Source organism: Artibeus jamaicensis, unplaced genomic scaffold (genome assembly GCF_021234435.1).
Source record: "Artibeus jamaicensis isolate MK-2021 breed Jamaican fruit bat unplaced genomic scaffold, CSHL_Jam_final scaffold_916, whole genome shotgun sequence".
NCBI lineage: Eukaryota > Metazoa > Chordata > Mammalia > Chiroptera > Phyllostomidae > Artibeus > Artibeus jamaicensis.
The window spans coordinates 27,480,772-27,501,346 of record NW_026522059.1 but is presented as its reverse complement, the minus strand read 5'-3'; the positions used below and the strand labels follow the sequence as shown (position 1 = coordinate 27,501,346).

At 41.4% G+C, this 20,575-nt stretch overlaps 1 protein-coding gene across 1 annotated transcript in view; it reads right to left on the bottom strand.

The window, feature by feature from the left end:
• RGS22 (regulator of G protein signaling 22) overlaps positions 1 to 20,041 on the bottom strand; it is a 117,973-nt gene extending 97,932 nt beyond the window's left edge. Inside the window, exons 1-3 of the mRNA XM_037131119.2 lie at positions 19,969 to 20,041; positions 19,421 to 19,449; positions 9,447 to 9,509 (exon numbers count right to left, since the gene is read on the bottom strand). Of these exons, the coding sequence (XP_036987014.2) occupies positions 9,447 to 9,509; positions 19,421 to 19,449; positions 19,969 to 19,993 (117 nt within the window). The 5' untranslated portion in view covers positions 19,994 to 20,041. The remainder of the gene's footprint in view (positions 1 to 9,446; positions 9,510 to 19,420; positions 19,450 to 19,968) is intronic.
• Between the last annotated feature and the right edge of the window lie 534 nt (positions 20,042 to 20,575).

Genomic DNA, 20,575 nt, shown 5'->3' with positions numbered 1-20,575 from the left:
CCCAAGTCAAATCTCCTTTCATCACCATATCTACTCCCCTCTTTACCTACTTCTACCTCTCCCTACCCCCTCTTTCCCTCTGGTAATCATCATACTGTTGTCTGTGTCCATGACACTTTCTCTTCTTTCTCTCTGCTGACTGCCAGCTTTTCTTTAATGTCAGTCAGTTAATATACAACAGTCAGGAGTCTTGAGTCTGCCAGCTTGCCTATAAGTCACACTGTGACTCTCAGTAAACCTCTGAATATGTTTGGGGTCTCCACTTCCATAACAAGCACAGGGTAAATGGGCTGTGTCTTTCCTGTTTGTCCTCCAAACCTAGAATGAGGTCCCTTTTTCAAAACATCAATTTATTTTAGGATACCTTCGGTGAATTGCCTATTCGTGTATATTAATTTACATATTTTTAGCCAGGTAGTAAAAGACCTTAAAGTCTTCACCTTGGATTGATCCCTGTCCTAGAAAAAACAGCACTTCTTTCAAGTTTTACTAAGAGATTGCTAGATATACTACATATAGTTAAAATCTAATAAATGGCAGGATGTTGTAAAATTGGAGTTAGAAATACATGTACATATGTGTAAATATCCATATATTGTGTATATATATACATATTTTTTTTACTTATTCATTTTAATGGCAGATGATATTGCATCCCTGAAGTCTCATGGTCTCTCCTTCTACAGAACTTAGAGTACGCGGACAATAGAGTTCAATATGAACATCAGGCCACAGTTCAAAGGGCCTCAAAGCTAAAATTTCCCCTCAAATGACAAGTGTAGCTCATTGGATAAGTAACAATATTGAGCAGTAAATTCTGAATAAGGTTTCTTGAATAAATATATTTCATTGACCGCCCACTGCATCTGTCTTTCAAACATTAGATTCAAACAGGCACCACTTACCTAAAAGTCAAATATTCTTTATCTCTGAATTATACAATCCCTAGACTAAAACAGACATATGAGTCTGTTGATATCAGAGACCAGGTTCACCTGGTTGAAGAGAGGAACTGAACCAAGCTTGGTAGACAGTGGACATCAAATATTAGCCTGGTGGGGGGGGGGGCAGGTAGACGGAGCAGTGCAATGGAAAGAGCATCTGGAAAAGATTTCTTCCAGCTCTGAGTATCCGTGGAACAAAAGAACAAGCTTGATCTTTATTTATTGTTTTCCTTTCTTTTTTTCTGCCTCCTACCCTCACACCTGGTAGCCAGAGGAACACAAAGCTGTGATAATCCAAAGCAAAGAATGCCAATTAGTCCTATGGACAAATGAAATATTTCCTGTTAATCAAGTAAAAAATGCTCAAGTTAAAAAAGAAAACAGAGGGTCTGTGACACTCTGAGACCCTCAGTAGCCAATTTTAGGATCAAGGTTATAGAAACAAGTCTGTCTGGTCCCAAAGAAAGCACATTTCCCCTTCTTTACTGTATTGCCTCACATATGATAAAACTAGCAACTAGCATGTGCTGACCATCTTCTCCATACCAGGACTGTGCTAAGCATGACCCCATGAAGTTAGTGGAGCTGGGACTCAAAAACAAAGGTGTTTGGATCCCAAAGCCTGTGTTCTGGTTTTACCAGTAAAGGCACAGAGGCACAGAGCAGCATGGTGTATGTGGGTAATTTCAAGCAGTTCAGTGCCATTGGAATAGAACTAGAATAGTTTTATAGGTGGCAGAGTTTAAGAAACAGAGAAGAAAGACTAGACATAGATGAGGAAAATAGGACCAGATCATGGAAGGCTTTGCATGTCATTTACGGAGTAGTCCCTCAGACCGATTTGTGTTTTTGGAAGACTCTCCTTATCGCAGTCTGGAGTTTTGCTGGCCAGCCCCTGAGCTGGTGAGACAGACTGCTCCCATGCCCCAGGCAGAGCCGTCACCACAGTCTGAGGAAGCTAACTGTGCCCGCAGAGCTACAGCTACTGTGACCAGGTTTAGTGTGGTAGTTATTAACTCTCTGGATGGGTCACTGTCCTCTTCACACATAGGGGCCAAAGCAGGTGTTAAGTCAGATAGTTAGCAATTACTTTTATTTTCAACTCACAAAGCAAAACTGCAACTTCCAGTCAAGATGGCAGCACAGGTAAACGTAGCTTGCCTCGGGAGCGAGGAGTCCCAGACCCACACCAGGACCCCCAGACCAGGGTTCCAGTGCCCAAAAGGTAAGTCCCCACAACTTCCGAGTGCAAAAACCAGTGGGTATTGAGTCGGTGGAAGAAACTTCTAGAGTGCCAAGCAGTTCCTCTTAAAGAACCCACACATAGACTTACTCAGACTCACTCCCTCTGAGCTCCTGCACCGGGGAGAAACTGAAGTTCCTGGCATAAGGCAAGAGCCGGGGGACAGCTTTCTCTTAGACAGAGAGGTGGGCAGAGGCCGTTGTCCCTTTTCTGAACCCTCCCCTCACAGAGACACAGAGCTGGCAGGTGGGTGCCGTATCTGAGACTCCATCAACCTGGCTGACACTGTTTGCCCCCACACTGGGGATTCCCTGAGGCTTCATACCACCCAATTTACAGCTGTTAACAGTGGCTTTTCCACATGAATGGCTGGTCTTGGCTCCTGCTTCACAACTTCCTAAATCCACTCAAACAAGCAACAGCCTGGCCTCAGTGAGCCTCCAGCTCCCTTACCTCTTGCTAAGTGGCCTGAGGCACAGCACTAGCAGCAGCCAGTCTAGGTTCACAGCTTGGCTTCACCTGGGAACCTTCAAATCCAGCAAAAGTAGCAACCATCTCAGATTGCTTTATAGCTCAGGCAGGGTGGCTCCGGGCAAAACACAGGTGGGGGCTGACCTTGGCCTGGGGGTGGGGAAATCTTTCCACAAATATCACAGTAATCCTAGAATATTCTATCTAGTTTAGTTATTGTACTTTAAAAGAAATTTGGCTAAGGTAGAATCTATCTAGAAAAGGATACACAAAATGATTAAATGGAAGAAATGTTGGGCAAATTACTTCACTTTTCTGAGATTTCTCATATAAAGAATTTTAATAAAATAACCCCAAGATGCTTTTTATGTTTGACACCCAATCAGTCCATGATTATCTCCCCAGGAAAAAAACAAGTCTTTTCTGGCCTCTAATAAGACCGCCAATCCCACTGTTCCTTTGTTAGCTCATTAATTCCTTCAATAAGTATGTACTGAATCCCTATTCAATGAGAAATTGTGACAGATGATGTATCGCTACATTAAGTGAGCCAATCCAGACCATCCATAAAGCCCCAAGTCAAATGTGCGAGGCGGGGATCAGGCCTGAAAGGACGCTAACCTAGCAGAAGAAAGACATGAGATACACAGAGACGTGAACACTCACCCACGAGGGGATCAGACTCTGCAGCCAGCACATTAAGTGAAATCATATTCAGTCAAAAGCATCCCTTGAAAACAGCAGTAAAGTATGACACTGTCCTGTCTTCTAAGAAGTTGATTGCAGTTTTTCTACTGGTGTTGTAATGGGTCACTGATTCTTCAGTTAGGGACCAGATAAAGTGTTGGCTCGAGCTTAAAGCTCACATTGTACTCATGTTATACAAAAATAAGTATTTTTTAACACTAGAATCACCCTCCACTGTGATTCTAAGATGACCACACTGTGAGAGGCACGAAGCAAGAGACCCATTGAGGGAATGGCAAATTCTGGTCTTCCATCTCACAGCCTCCCCAGGAATGCATGGATTGCTGTATTTGTGTATACGGGTTGCTACAACAGACAAAATCACCCTCACCCTTTACACCACCCCCGCTCTCTCTGCAGAGCACAGAGAATTCATTTTGAGTGATAATGCATGTAGGTTGCGACTCCACCTTAACGCACAACAGTAGCCTCAGGAGAAGTGTGTACAAACTGCAGTGATGACACAAAAGAATTAATTAACTATCTTCTGGAAATAAGGAGGTTGTAAGAGGAAGTTGGGTCTTGAAGAATGAACAGTCATTCTGGTCTGGTAGATAAGGGAGAAAGGGAATTCAGCCAAAGAAATGCAAATGCATCAACACAGGAAGGCACAAAAGGATAGAGCAGCTTTGATGAACTGCAAGCAGTCTGACATTGCTGAAGCTTCATATCCAAGGGGAGAACAGCAGAACACAAGCCTGGAGAGAAAGGCAGAGGACACGTTCATCAAGGACATCATTTTTGTTACATGCTGTAATTCTCTGCTTACTCTCTCAAATCAGTGGCTCTTGGAGTGCGGCACCTGGACCAGCAGCATCAGCATCATCTGGACACCTGGAGAAACTCGAATTCTCAGGTCTCTCCCTGTGGGAGAAACTGTGGGGGTGGGACCCAGTGTTCTGTGCTAACGAGCCCTCGGGAATTCTGATGCACACTCAAGTTTGAGAACCACTGCTTTAGCATGATGGGGAGCCACTGAAGAGTTTTTAGCTGGGGAGAGATGGAATCCAGGTTAAGAGAAATGTCAAAGCCTCCACTGCATCTGTCACTTCATACTTCTGTCATATGTATTCGTGTATGGGGGGAGGGGTCGCCATCTGAATCTTACATGAGGAGAAAGACCCTGGACTTTCATTATTACGCAAAATCTTCGTCGGCTGCTTAAAAAGAATCTCTCTCACACATTCAGTTCTTTGTTTTCACCATTTCTAAGTCTATCTACAAAACTCCCCAAATTAGTGTAGTATGTGACAATAAGTGACACGTAATGCGAGAGAGGTAGAAATGAATGACGTAAGAAATCTGTGGAAGCTAATGTAGAGAACGCTCAGCTTTTAATCACGTAACAGGAAAAATCTTCAGCTTGAGCCCCAAAGCCAACCCTCCACGAGCTTTTTCAGACGGCTCCTTTCCCTTACTTACTTTTCTTATTTCGAGTGTATCGTTTTCTAAATGTTCCAAAACGAACTGACCTAAAGGTGCTGAAAGCTAACTTTGTAGTACCAGTCATCCGTGTGCGAAAAATATTTTCACAGAAAAAGCAAGTGCAAGAAAATATTTTTTACCACAATAAATTGCTGGTTCCACATTTCTTTGAAAAGAGGAGGGGGAAAAACCCTGTGAATAATTAGTGATGTGCTTCAAGCGCCAGCCCAGCACCACTGAAACTTACAGGGTGCCAAATTACTTAGCTGAACAGTATTTAAATTAAAAACTAATGACTAAGTTAATTTAATGCATGTTCATCTCTGGTCCAACTCTGTTCTCTACTAATTGAGCTCCAAAATCTATGTTTTAAACATGCATCCTAGTCAGTGAATAAGAAACATCTGAACACTTGAATATAATAAGTCAGTTACTAATAACAACTTCTTTTAGTCTAAATTTTATTGTTATTTTAGATGTCTCACCATAAACTATTTACTGGACCACTCACCAATGGGATGAAAGGAATAATGTGCCACAGAAAATACCCTTAGTTAATAAAATGAGCTACATAAGCTAATTTGAGTGTTTCATGTTTGAGCTCTAAGGCTTATCACCCATTGGTATATACCCAGTGCTCCATCAACACCTTTAAAAACCAGGCTTCCAGTGTTCATGTTGTGGGGGGCGATGACCCAAGCCCTTCATCCCCCTTCACCCCACCCGTTCTCCAAATCCATATCCCTCCTCTCTCTCTCTCTCTCTCTCTCACTCCTTACCGAACGATCCATTTAATATAGAACTCCTTCATAAATCTGCAAGAAATTATAATAGTTTACAGATTTTTTAAAAAGTGTGGAGAATCCGTCCAAAAAAAGAAGTTATGGTAAAATTCCAAAGGCACATAGCTCAGCACGGTCTGGCAGACACATGGCATACCTACCCTCGAGAGGAGGGCGCAGAACAGGCCACCCTTCGGCTTCTGCAAACCATAAATGTCACAAACCTTCTAAACCACCCACCGAGGACCAACCTAAATCTGTATGTGGGCTCATCTACTCGAGCCCACAACAGTCACTGAGCATAAAACACACAACATGAAACCAAAGGGGGGAGAAATGTTTTCACACTATAGCACAGAAGAAAACTTAATAAGCAAACACTTGTCCATAAAGAGCTGACAGCAAGAAACCTCCCAGACACCACATGAAAACAATAGCTGAATGCGGACCTGGCACCAGAACAAACGGACTGAAGTTATGAAAGCTGGGATTTGGAAAGTGTCATAATTATTTATAATAGCAGCAACTGTCCTGGATTCCCCTCATCAAAAAATAACACAGAGGCAGGCTACCAGCCATCAATTTCTGGGTCTTACAGCGTGTCCCGAGGGTGTAATGTTGTCATGGAAAGAAATAGCATAGGAGCCAGAGAGCCTGATTTCTGGGCCCATTTAGGCCACGAACTGGTTATGGGACCTCGGGCATGTCACTACAGAAGTGTCAGAAATCTGAGCATGTCAGAGTATCTACAGGCTCAGACTTAGACTGTTCAGGGGTTGTGGGGGGAGGTGTTGGAGGCAGGGAGGCAGAAGAACATAACAGCACAAGGCTTATGTATTTATTTCAAGAATCTTCCATGGAAGATGTAGAAATGAAAACATAATCATCCTTAAGAAGCTTTGAGAGATTTGAAAAAAAAGGGACCTATCCTTGTTCCCAGGATATTGACAATGTATTTCCTGAGATAAAATAAAGAGAAGGAATTAATCAAATTTTCTTTTGTTGGAAAAGTCTAATCTGCCACCCAATACCAATATGCCCTATGAACTATTCCCAAAGTGGTTTCCTAACCTACACCTGACACCCTCCAATCACAGGAAGTCTGCTGCTTCACAAGCCGACCCATCCTACTACCATGAAACGGATGTTAAGCATCTTTCTTCTAGTGAGTAAAAATCAATGTCCTTATACATGCTGGTGGCCCTGGTTCTGCCCTCCAGCTTCATAGAATATGTTAACTCCTCCTCCTCAACCTCATCTTCATATGTTTGGAAAGGGCTGCCCCATTCCAATCCCTCTCCCCTCTCTTCAGCCAGGTTCAGTGCTCACCCTTCTCCCAACCCTTCCTCGCCTAACGTGGTTTCCAGAGCATTCATTAGCCGAGTCTCCCCGCGTCCCGTTTGGCAGAGCCCTCTTAATATATGGCACCAAGAATGGAACACGATATTCCGAATGTCATCTGACAGTTATAGCCAATTCGAAAGAACATTCACTGAGTGCCGTCTGTGCTCCAGACTAATATTTTTCTTGATCTTTACCATATTTTTATTAGTGCACCCTAAAAACACATTAGCTCTGTTTGTTTTAACCCATTTCAGATGACCATGATAAAAACGAGACCAGATTCTGTTGCCCAAACTGTTAGTGTATCCCTCTGCTGCCAGTTCTGTGGTCATTAGAGAAGGACAAGTGTTTGAGCCACGTGGATCTGGGTGGACACTGTCATTTACTAACTCGGCCACCTAAAACTGGAAAAACATGGCTTCACATGCAATATTTCATTTGAGTCTCTATTAAAAACAATTTTTAAAACTCAGAGCCGATGACAGATTTGGGTGGCCCAGAAGATTATCCTCTAGATTAATAATGATCCACCAATCTAATTAAAGAGGGACTGTCACTTATGTTTTAGGAATAGAAGATAAGATGGTCTAGAGTAAGGTGTCCAACCCGTGGTCCAAGGGCCACATGCGGCCCAGGATGGCTATGAATGCCGCCCAACACAAAATTGTAAGTTTACTTAAATACGCTTCATTTGCTCATCAGTTTTGGCTAGTGTTTATGTATTTAGTGTGTGGCCCAAGACAACCCTTCTTCCAGTGTGTCCCAGAGACACCAAAGGTTTGGACGCCTCTGTTAAATAGTGAAGGAAAAGGGAAGAGAAGCACTAACTCTGAGCCAGGTGCTTCATCAATATTACCTCATTTCACAACAAAATGTAAGGTAGTTATATTGTTTTCATAGAGAAAGAAATTAAAAAAGTAAGTAATTAAGGAATGTGACTAAGATCACGATGGACACGAGTGGAAGAGCTGGGCTCACAGAATGTAAATCTTGAGAAACTGAAATCAGTTTGAAGATAGAATTTTTTCTTTTTAACATTTCACAAAAAGGTTTTTGTGGAGGAAGAAAGAGGATGCAAGAGTCTAGAAGAAAGGTCCGTCACATGAAATACTGCATGTGAAGCAGGGTTTTCCCAAATATAACACCCTCCTTCACAAACCCTCAACAGTCTAAGTCTGAGCCTATAGATGGATACTCTGACATGCTCAGTCCGAAAAGGCCTGGGGTCGTCTAGATTTCTGACACTTCTGTAGTGACATGCCCGAGGTCCCATAACCAGTTCATGGCACAAATGGGCCTAGAAATCAGGCTCTCTGGCTCCTATGCTATTTCTTTCCATGACAACATTACACCCTCGGGACACGCTGTAAGACCCAGAAATTGATGGCTGGTAGCCTGCCTCTGTGTTATTTTTTGATGAGGGGAATCCAGGACAGTTGCTGCTATTATAAATAATTATGACACTTTCCAATAATCTGGAGGAACAAACTTATGACAATGTTGTGATACTGCTGGGCTGTTTACATCACATAAGTGGACAGCGGGAGTTGGAGTCAGAACAGACAGGAATCCCGGTGGTATCTTGTGACATTGTCCAGGCCGGTGGCTGGGAAGGGACAGGGCGGCTTGGTGTCTCAGCCTAACCCTCACGATGGTCTTAGAGACCTAACTATGCCAAAAGGAGGTGGAAGAACAAATTCTTCAGGGAAAAAAAGATTTCACGCAATAAACCAACCTGCACACATAGATACGTATACACATCTAGTAAAAACGGATCCAGGTACTGAAATACATGCAGTGCTTTTCCTCCAAAAGGCAGTGGTTAGGTGTTTAAGAGATTTCACATTTTATGGTCCACTACTTTTAAAGTCACGTGTGACTTTTTATGTTCCAAATTTTGCCTGGTAAATATTTTAATGAAAAAGGTTTTTGTATTTTCATAACAATAATGGAAGCCTCTTCTTTCTTATAGCTGCTATTTCTGATTAACTACACACCCACCCCCATTTCACTTTCCCCAAACCCTTCAATGCTTACTCTGTCAGTCACTGCTAAGTCTGAAAATCAATTATTCAGCATCTCCTTATGTCTTATTTACTATTGATATAAAACACTGGTTGGCCTAAACACAAACTATGCTTTACTATCCGTCCGAGAGGAGGACAATAATTGCCTAGGGGTGAGAAATGTGTTTTCTACAGTGTTTTGCGATTCTATCCTTATCTCCTCTGTTCACCCGAGACGGTGCCAAATATAACTATCAGATTTGGTACGGAACACTTTTGATGGCTGGAAAAATTCAAGCTTTCTTCAATAAAAATAATTCCTAAATATGATTCAAGCCCAAATTATTAACTATAAAAAATATAAACCTTATTTAAATGCTTTAATTAATATTTTTTAAATTGCTCCCGGTAAATGTCTTACAAGATAACCCAAGGATTACAACACTTTGATAATATAGTCAATAGAATATAACAACACACTCACTGGAAGACTTAGAAATTCATTAAAGTAGTCCACGAGGAAATTATCTGTTGCCAAAGAATCCTCCTGCAAAAAACATAAAAACCGTATTACGCTTATGCTGTTTTCAAACATGCCAATACTATTCTCTAATTCTGCTATCAACAGATTATACATAGATCTTCAACTCTTTTTCAGTCAGTCCACACTGAATCCTCACTATAAGCAGAAAACAGTGCTACAACCTCTGGAAGGAAGAAATTGGAAAATCGAGTGGAACATACCCTTAAAAGACTGGTCCCTGTACTTAGCTGGAAAGCAACATGTGAAAAACACAGCACACTCCTAAATGATACATCAACCAATACAAAATGCTATACATGGTACATTTCCCACAGGCTTATTAAAATATATATTTAATAAAAATAAAGTCAGAGCAATAAAGATAGAACCAGTGATAGGGGTTAAAATGAAATTCAGAATGTAAATTTCTTAAGTTGCCTAGTGAAAATAATAAAGTAAATGAAGAAAATATTCTGCAACTTCCCCCTCACAAACGGACACAGATCTAGCAATTCAGACCCTGCTTAACTTCTGCATCAAGAAACTCTGACAATGCAAGCGTTCAAAGAATAAAGATTGTGTACATTTTTTCCATAACTATTTCATCCCCCAACACAGTCATGTTTAAAGCGGGCAAAATTGGGGAGCTCCTGCCAAGAACAAATGCTCTCTTCCAAATAAAACACCTTATTTTATTAGTAATTGTTTCCATTGTGGCAAAAGCACAACATGGCATACCATGTTGTATAGTACATGTGTTTATTTTGTTATTCATAATTATATTTCAATTTCACAAATCCAACATGAAAGTTGACAATATGACACAATGCTATTATTTCCATATGGCTGATTATTTTCTTTTTGCACTGGCCAAGTTTTTAAAAATGTGTTGAAGTACAGTGTAAAAGTATAAGGAGGACACTACAGTAATATTAACACCTACTTTGAAAAGTCGATTCCCAGGGTAATTTCTTTAAATGATTGTAGTATCGAGATAGAGTAACAATCACTTACAGGATTTATACCAAAGAACTTACTACAAATCTGAACTGATTAAAATAACACCGACGAACTTAGGATCTCCTAAACCTCCCGCCTTCCGAGTGGCACCTCACCGATGCACTCTCAAAGTCCTGACTGGCAGAGATCTAACAGAGCAGAACAAAGCAGATGACATTTGGTGGCGGCTAGGAAGCTAACAACCTTTCGAATTTTACCTTTCCAAGTTACTTTAATTTCCTGGACTTCATTTAGTGAACTACGTAGTTTCTGCTAACTCCTGGGAGAAATGGGTTGGATGCAATAAGTACTTTTGCATCTCTTAGGTAGCGCTGTGCTACAATAAGGGTGGCCACGTTTTGTGCTGCTGGGCTCACGACCAAAAATCCCCAGATGGGAAGGGTGCACATTTTTCATTTATAATGGCAGTGGATTATTTAGCTATAAAAGAGAATGTGTATTTCATAGAGTCAGGTAGAGCTAATTATTGCCTAGAATTTGGCCAGCCACATCGCCAAAAATTTCCAGATAATCCTCAGATTCATATATTCATTTCCAGATGGCTCACACTTCTAAGAGACGTTAACTCAACACTTTCCAAACTGTCTGTGATGAGTACTGGTTTTGTTTTGTCCTTAATCTATTTCAGATAACTTTTGTAAAGCACAGTAAGAATGAATGACTAGAAAATGAAATAAAATATATACATAATACAAGCCCACTTTAAAAATTAAATTCAAAAAATAAATAAAAGTTAAAATGAAATTCAATAGTTATAAACATATGCTGTCAAATTATTCTGAAGTTTCTAAATGTCCTCTCTCAGTTTCTGAACTCATCTTGACATGGACTGAGAAGTCTCAGGCAGCAACAGTCTGCAGACCCTCAAAGCAGCGCTGCCCTGACCAACCCCTTGGTGTGCAGTTTGCTTCTAGTGCCCTCGGGTGCCCCTGAAACTGAACCCACTGCTGGATTGTGTCCCTGGCATTCAGTCACATCCTCAGGTTTGCACTTTCACCCACGGACACTTAAAGTATTATTCAAATACATCAAAATCTGTGTTTCTTTTCTGTAACTGCATCTTAATTTCTACCAATATTCAACATCACTTCTGTGATGGTCTGGTATCAGGTCAGGGTGCAAAGGGAGTAAATACAGCCTGCTAGTGCCATCTGCTCCACTCCCTGGTTACTTTCACTTGAAGGCCTGCACTTCCCTAAGCAAAGGAGCCTCTTTTCCGCTAGTACAGTGCAGCCAGGCACTGTGTCACATTAACAACAAATGGTCTCATGAAGCAATGAGGATGTGACAAAGGCTTTATTCTCCAAGCCTTTACATTTTTTTTAATGTTTTTTTTAATGCCCTGATCAGAAGAAACTCTCAGTAAGTTTCCACAATCCAGTCACAGGATCATATTAAAATGAAAGAAGTCTCCATATTCTTGCTTCATATCTTTCAAATAACCAATAAACTGGTGATGGTTAATGGCACAATCAAGAAGAAAACTGAGTTACAATCAATTCCTCCATTACATCATTCCATGAACCTGACTGCAAAATTTGCAACCCAGACTCTCTGCTGAATGATGCAATGGAAGGTAGAAACATTTCTTCAGAACTGAATACACTCTCAAAACCTGCTTGTTCATGTATTACAGGTGTGCCATCTGTGAAAGTGAAGTCAGCTTTTCCGCTTTTAGTCTAAACTTCTCAAAATTCTTCCCGAAAGAGGGTCAAGCAAAATAGTTCATATATGTTTGTTAATGATAAGTAAATTTTCTTTTGCTTAAAAATTATTTTGCTGCACCTTAAAACCACATAAACTACAATTACTTCACAATTGTAAAAAAAGATATACAAAAAAAAGAACTTTACAAATAAGAAAGAGTACATAAAATAAATACAGACAAAAACCATAGTTCAAGAAAGAACATAATAAATGCTATAAGAAAAGTACTGTATAAACCATTTTCTCTCAAAGGAGGGAGAGACATTATCTGGTAGGGGGGGATCAGCAAATGAGGAAAATGGCATTTGAAATGCATTTCAAATAATTTGAAATTCTGTAAAAGCAAAACAAGTAAAGGTGCTCACTGTCAGCTAATGGAAAAAGCAGGAAAACAATCCAAATTTTCACTTCCTTTCATGCTATTCACATATTAAACCAAAGCCATTCATCTAATGCCCAATGTAGAACCCTAAATTGTCACACTTTAGGTTGAGAATGCTATCATGAATCAGGAGACGGGATAGACCATATTCCCACAATTATACCTACTTCTGCTTCTTCCTAATATATTAAAAATTCTTTCATTTCTCCCTCCAAACAAATCAATCACTAGGCCAGAGCTGCCACCAGGGATACGGTGACACGCGGTGGTGTGTAGACCGTGGAATTCAATGAGTCAGGTCAAAGCGGATCCCTACAGCCCCCAAGGCAACCGGGCCCCGCACAGAGGGCCGAAGCTCCCGGGATGGCCATCTTCAGTTGTGAGTAACCTTGCCTGGGACTCCCCAGATCCAACTCCCTCTCCCAGAGACGATGATTGATGAACCACATCCCACACCCACTGCTCCTCTGTCAGAGACAGAGCACAGCCAGGGCGTTGCTCAAGCCCCTGGACGTGGATGTGTTGGCCGGCTGCGGAACATACCAATGCCCCATGAAACCACTGGAGGAGTTTCCAGCTGAGGGGTCCAAGAAGACGGGACACGGCCGAAGGTGCTGACAGCTGGGAGGAAAGGGGAAAACAGAGATCCTGGAAGGCTGCATACAGACAGTGGTCCCAAATCACTGCGTTTACATACATCACACGTTTCTGTCTACTGGAAGCTGATGGATCCTTATAGCAGTTTCCAAGTAGTTATAAGGTCATTGCTTGATATATATTTCTCTCTCAATAAGAGTTTCATCATTATTTTGAAATATTTGATATGAAACATCTTACTGATTTTAATTCTATTTATTTATCCTAAGAAATGTTACCATATTTGTCATGAAAAAAGAACTGTTAAATTTTAGTTTTGACTCTTAGAAGTTTGAATGATTGTAAAAATAGTCTAAAATATTTTAATACCTGTTGAGAGACACAGCTTCTCATCAATAGAGGCTACTCGAGGATTTTAAAAGACCACCACTTAAAAATCCTGATTAGGAATTGCACAAAGTCACCTCAAGCATTACATCTGATATTAAATATTATGCATTTATGTATAGTTCTTAGAAAGTAGCTGGGGAAAGCCACAGTAGCTACCTTATACACATTTAAAATACCAGCAGCAATAACAAAAATCCTTGTCTGAGGCGTGGTTTAGTTTCCTTCAACAGCAACAGCACATAAAAGCCAACCGTGGTGCCCTTCCAGGGGGCACCCTGTAGGTCCCAGCCTTCTGCAGCTGGGAATTTGCAGCGTCTGTAGAGACAGAAGAGCCATGCACACGAGTAACTACAAGATGAGGAGAGATTTACATTTTGTTTAGAACTGTGTTCATGGAATGAAAAATAATAATAAAGCATCAATAACAATAAATGCCAGTTTTTAACTGCTCACTAGAAAAAGTTATGTACATCCAAAAAGGAAATTAAGAAAATAATTCCATTTAAAATAGAATCAAAAAGAATTACTTAACCAAGGATGCAAAGAGTTGTGTACTGAAAACTATACAACATTGCTGAATGAAATCAGAGATACTAGAAAGAAAGACATATCATGTTCAGGAATTGGAAGACAATATTGTTAAAATGACAATACCACCCGAAACAATCAATCTATATAGAATACAGTCTCTATCAAAATTCCAATGATATTTTATTTTTTTGCAGAAATAGAAAAAAATACCCTAAATTTCATATGGAATTTCAAGGGACCTTGAATAGACAAAATAATCTTCAAAAAAAAAAACAAAGTTGAAAGACTCATGTACCCTAATTTTAAAACTTACTATAAAATTACAGTAATCAAAACAGTGTGGTACTGGCATAAAAACAGACATCTAAACCATTGGAAGGGAACAGAGAGTCTAAAAATAAACCTACTCATACTCAATCAAATGATTTTCAACAGGAGTGCCAAGCCCATTCAGTGGGGAAAGAACGCCCTTTTCAACAAATGGTGCTAGGAAATCTGGATAACCACATGCAAAAGAATGAAGTTGGACCCTTATGTCATCTATAAAAATTAACTCAGAATGAATCAAAGACCTACGTAAGAACTAAACCTATAAAATACTTAGAAGAAACAGAAGGATAAGTCTTCATGATCTTGGATTTCGCAATGGATTCTTATATACAACATCAAAAGCATGCGCAACAAAAGGAAAAATAAATTACACTTCATGAAATTAAAAACCTTTGGGTATCAAACAACCCTATTAAAGAAGTAAAAAGACAACCTACAGAATGTGAGAAAAAAATTTGCAAATCACATATGTGATAAAGGTTAATATTCAGAATATATAACAAACTATAAACTCAGGAAGAAAAACATAAATGATCCCAAATTTTAAATGAGCAAAAGACTTAAATAGACGCTTCTTCAAAGAAGATATACAAATAAGCATATGAAAAGATGCTCGACATCACTAGCAACAAGAGAAATGCAAATCAAAACCACCATGAGATATCACTTCACATCTACTAGGATGGCAAATAACAAGTTCTGGTGAGGACGTGGAGAAACTGGATCCTTGTCCATTGCTGGTGGGAATGTGAAATGGCACAGCCTCTTTGGAATACAGTATCGCAAGTCCTAAAAAAATTAAATAGATAATGTATCGTTAAGCAGTCTGAATTCTGTTCTTGCTCTGATAGATTGATATTTCAGCCTTTACGGAATGTGAAAGAAAGCAGGCTGGGATTTAGGAATATAATGAAGAGAAGCATTCATTTTATCACTTGTTATTTGAATTATTCACAAGAATGGTTTATAGTCATATATTGCTTGTATAATTAAAAATATACCCCCAAAGAAACTAATAAGAGAACTGAATATACCAAGTTCTTTGTATATATTTTTCTTAGGAGAATTATAAAAAGTCAATCATATAGAAAGTTAATAAACACACTAAAGTAGAAAATACCAGGAGAGAGGTACTTAAGAAATATAGAATATGGCCCTGGCTGGTGTGGCTCAGTGGGTTGAGTGCCAGCCTGTGAACCAAAGGGTCACCAGTTCGATTCCCAGTCAGGGCACATGCATGGGTTGTAGGCCAGGTCCCCACTAGGGGTGCATGAGAGGCAACCACACACTGATGTTTCTCTCCCTCTCTTTCTCCCTCCCTTCCCCTCTCTCTAAAAATAAATACAATATTTTTTTAAAAAAACAAAGAAATACAGACGAATTTGCAATGAAGCTTTGCAAACATATAAGTGAAACAATCACAAATTATTATACATTAAAATATCCATCAGCTAAAATTGATCAGTCATCTAATAGCACATTCATAGTAGGCATTGTGCTACACACTACAGAGAATGTTAAGGTATACTGAGACACAGCCCTATAGGAGCTCACAATTTTGTTAAGAAATTGAAAAATTTAGACATAAGTTAAAATATATACGCGGCAATGTGTTCCTCAAAACAAATGATTTACTCTACATGAGTTATGCTCTCCTTTAAGGACAAAGACCCCATGTTAAGGTTACATTATTTTGCAACTGTCCACAATAGCCTTGTACTTTTCAGATCCATTGATTGAGAAGATACACAGAAAAAAGTTCCTGTGACTATAGGAGCAATTTACATTAGTGCATAGCCGCTACCAATCATGGAAAAACAAAATAACACCATTTAAATAAAATGGAAGTGTATCGCTCTCATGAAACCATAAGCAGTTCAGGACTGGCATTGTGGCTTCCCAAATATCGGGAGGCCAGGCTCCTCTGATCTGGTAAGTCCACCATCCTCAGGATGCCACCTCTGCCTCGTGATCCACAATGACTGCTTCAACTCCAGGAGCACATCCTGATTCCAGTGAGCAGGAAGAACAAAAAAGGCACACTCTCTCCCTTCGCACTCTTACATGTGTTAGAGTCAGAATGACCCAGCTTCTAATCACAGCTCGACCGGTTACTAGCTGTGCAACCCAGGAGTCAGTTATTTAACCTTTGTAAACATCAGCTTTCCAGAAGTAAGACACACAACACTTATGCTTATATTCCCTTGTCAAAATGTGTTTACTTGACCACATTTAGCTGCAAGGGAAGCTAGAACATGCAGTCTTTATACTGGGGAGCAATATGTCCTGTACACATTATGGAAAAGGCTAGAATGGATTTGGGGAAACAAAAGATCTCTGCCACACACTTTTTTTCCTAAGAACATTAATGAGAAAAATATATACTTTCAAATTTTTGAAAAACAGAGGGAAATATATGTGCAAGACATATGAATTACTTAATCTTCAGATAATGTTTGGTGACATTCTGAATCTGAGGATCTGGTCACAAACTGGTCTCAACCGCAAGCTGCGCACAGCTCAGAGGCGGTCTGGATGAGTTTAGGTTGGAAGGGTTTCCTGGAGGAGATGAGCTGGGCGGTGAAGAATGTGCACGATTGTGAAACAGAGGCAGGGGGGCAACTGAGAGCAACTTGACAGCAAAGGCAAGGAAGCAAGCAGGGCAGTTTGGCTGGAGCAGAAGCATGTGGAAGTACTTTATAAACCCAAAACAGTATGAACATTGTCTTTATCACACAGCAAGTATTGGGAGGTAAGGTTAAAGAAGACTGAAAAGTTATAGAAAAGCTCGAATAGTAAAGGGAGGCTTTTGACATTCTGGCTCCGCCAGTTACTAGATATGTGGCCTCAGGCCAAGTTAAGCTCTGGGACTTGGACTTCCACATCTGTGAAATGTGGGTGATAATAACCATATAATAGAGTTGTTTTGATGTTAAATACTAGCATCTAGTCAGCATTCAAATAAATAGTTGGATTAATAAAAGATGTGAGCAATCAAGTAGCGTGGTAATTTTTAAAAGACTTTAGAGCAATCTGATAGCCAGGGTAGGAGTGATTCGAGAAGGAAAGTCTAAAGTTAGACAGAGCAAAGCAATCTCATCCGGCACAGCTGATGCACAGGGGTTTGCACTTTAAACTTTAGGCAGAGAAAAATTGGAGTTGGCAGAAGGAATTTTGGAGGCAGTGATATCAGTTAGCAGTACTGCCAAAGTCCAGGCCCAGGGATGACGGCCTGAAATAAGACAGTAGCTGCAAGGATGGAGAAAAAGATCTGGCCTTGAAAGGAACTTTTGCCGGAGGAGGTGAAGAAAAGGGAAGACAGGTTCTGGCTCGGGTGATTACATGGCCAGTGGTGCTATTAACCAAAACAAGAAAAAGAGAAAGAAAACAAAAATGGGGCAGATAAGTTCAGTTTCGACTATTGAGGGGATGCAGGGCTGTCCAAATGATGAAGATTCATCATTACCCAATGGGTGCAGAGTCCTGACATAGAAGAGGTATCTGGACCAGTGCTGTATAGATTTGGAAGCCCTGTGAAGCAAGGGTGGCTGAAACTAGCAGGAGAAGAGGAGCTCCCCCAGAGAAATCCTGTAGAACAGAATCCTGAAGGACAGCGCTTTCATGGGCAAAGAAATAGAGAAGCCAGAAAGGAGAGCGTAAAAATCAGAGATGGGAGAACTGAGAGACAATGGGATCAAAGCAACCAAGAGAAAGAGGAGTGACTAAATAGAGGCTTCAAGCTGTTTGTGAGTTCCCAGACAGTTACAAGGAGGTGAAGAGATTAGCAGACTGCTCAAATGTTAAGGTGTAATGTTGCTGAGGGCTCTTCGGAGTGGTTATTTGAGAGTTGCATGGAAAGATTAGTCGGCTCCAGAAGTGCTGACCTGCTGCTGGAATGAAGAAGAGTTGGGGTAGCAGTAAAAAGAAATTTGCCTCTACAGTTACACCAAGGCAACAAGAAGGTGGGGGAGTTGTTGGCATCCCCCTTGTGCCTCCATCTTGATCTGTCTCTCCTACTAGTGGACTAAAGTTCTGGAAGGGTAAACGTGGAAGGTGCTAGCCGACGCAGCTTAGCCCTCTCCTCTCAGAGCCCACTAGACTGTGAACTCTTCAAGATGTATCCTCAGCATCGATCGCTGCACTGTGAATATAGATGGCACTCATGCCTGTTGAATAAAAAGCCAAAAGCAAATAAGATAATTGGCCAACAAGAGAAATAAGTGTTGGGAGGACATGAGCAAATAATTCAGAGAAGAAGCTGGAGGTCTTGAAATCCAATTCAGAAATTAGGCTCAGCTACCTATCTACCTTTTTAACCTCGAGCAAGTTACTTAAATACACAGTCAGGATTACAGTAAAATCCTCCCTAAATGTAGTGCACACCTCAGTGACAATGTGAATAATGTACCGGGCAAAGTCCTTACTTCCAGCTCTCCAGAAGTCTGATGTGAAAAACATTTAGTACCTTTTTAAAGGAATTATAACTATAAATTTACCACTTATTATCAATCGATGCCACCAACTAATGTTTATTGCAACCAGGAACTACACAGCCACACTGCAACAAAACCATGGAGATAAACTTTATCTTTCTTCATAGGTTTCAGTAAAGGGTTCAGAGAAATTAATTTAAGTAAAGGAACACTTAACAGGGAATAATAACCTCCATAAAAATCAATTAGCTCATTCTTAAAAATGTACCTGTTAAAAGACTATTAAAAGGTCTTGTACTCAGAACCATTGTTACTAAGCCAAAGCTTCTTTCTATTACACTCATTTGGCAAAAAGTAGGAAAGAACATATGCAGCTTTTTCCTATATCTATGATTTGCTATCTAAAAAAAAACCCCAGGGTGGGTGGAGGTGGAAGAGGGTGTAAGGGAAAAACATAGTAATGAGATGGGGGAATACAATTAAAAAATAAACTATTTTTAAAACTCCAAAGGAAAAAAGATAGTAGCTCTCTAAATCGTACTTACAAATTCTGCTTCGGTAATAGTTGGTGGCTCTGAAACAAGATAAAATATTACATTATCTCACTCAAATCTGATTTCCTTCTAAAGTAAATGAAATAATTTGAGACAGCACCTAGCCCTACTTTATACCGGGCAAGCTCAATAAAACCTTGGCCCTCTGTTCATTTTCTGCACATGGATTGAATTTTAAGTTGGAATTCAAGGTGGAAGTAGGAGGAAAGGCCCCTGGAATCCAGCTTGGCCACTAATTCACTGTGACCCTGGAGTTAACCTTAATAGATTGAGGCCTCCATTATTCCGGCTGCAAAGCAGAGAATTAAGCAAGTTAAAATAACACGGTGCCAAGGAGGCAATGTCCATGCGGGACGCGGTGAGGGGTGGAAATCCTAATAAAAGGCCTTGGGAGAGCAGGGGGACCGTTTCTCTGAATGTTTGTTAGAGGGGACGCCTGGGCGGGTCCAGTAACATCGGAGGCGGGAGCGAGATCAGGTCTGGACGCCGCGTCCTTCGTCCTCCGACCCCTGCGCCGCGGGCCGGCCTGCCCCACCTACCGACGGTGAGCCGCTTCTCCGGCATCCCGCCGCCGTTGCGCTCGCCCCGCGTCCGCGCGGGCCCTCAGGGCCCCGTCGGCGTCGGCCGGGCCACCCGGAGCCCTGCCTCCCGGGAGACGCCGACGGCGCGGCGCGGGTTCCGGGGCTGCGCGGGCTGCGGCGGCCCCCGCCTTGCCCAGGTTGCTAGGAGCTCAGACAATGCGGGCGCCGACCAGCGGGCCGCCCCGCGCCGGGCGCAGCACCCGAAGGCAGGACAGTCACTAGTAGCTTTTCGGGGGGCCCTGGGCTGAACGAGGGACGCGCGGGGCACAGCAGCGCGGGAGTGGGCACCGCGCACGCCCGGCCCGCCCGGCGCGGCCACCGCCGAAGGCCCTGGAGACACGCGCCGGCTCTGGAGTTACTGAGGCTCAGGCCTGTGCTTCCCCCAAGACGTGCCAGACGCACCGTTCAGTAAATTTGATGCCCGGTAGTAAGACAAGACCCGCTGGCAAGGGGGTTCGGGACTGGGGGCCAGACCGACTGGTCCCGAGAAGAGCAGAGGCAGGAAGAGAACAGATGGGCTCGAGAATTTTCTTCACAGTGATAGAGGACGTTCAACACACATCGA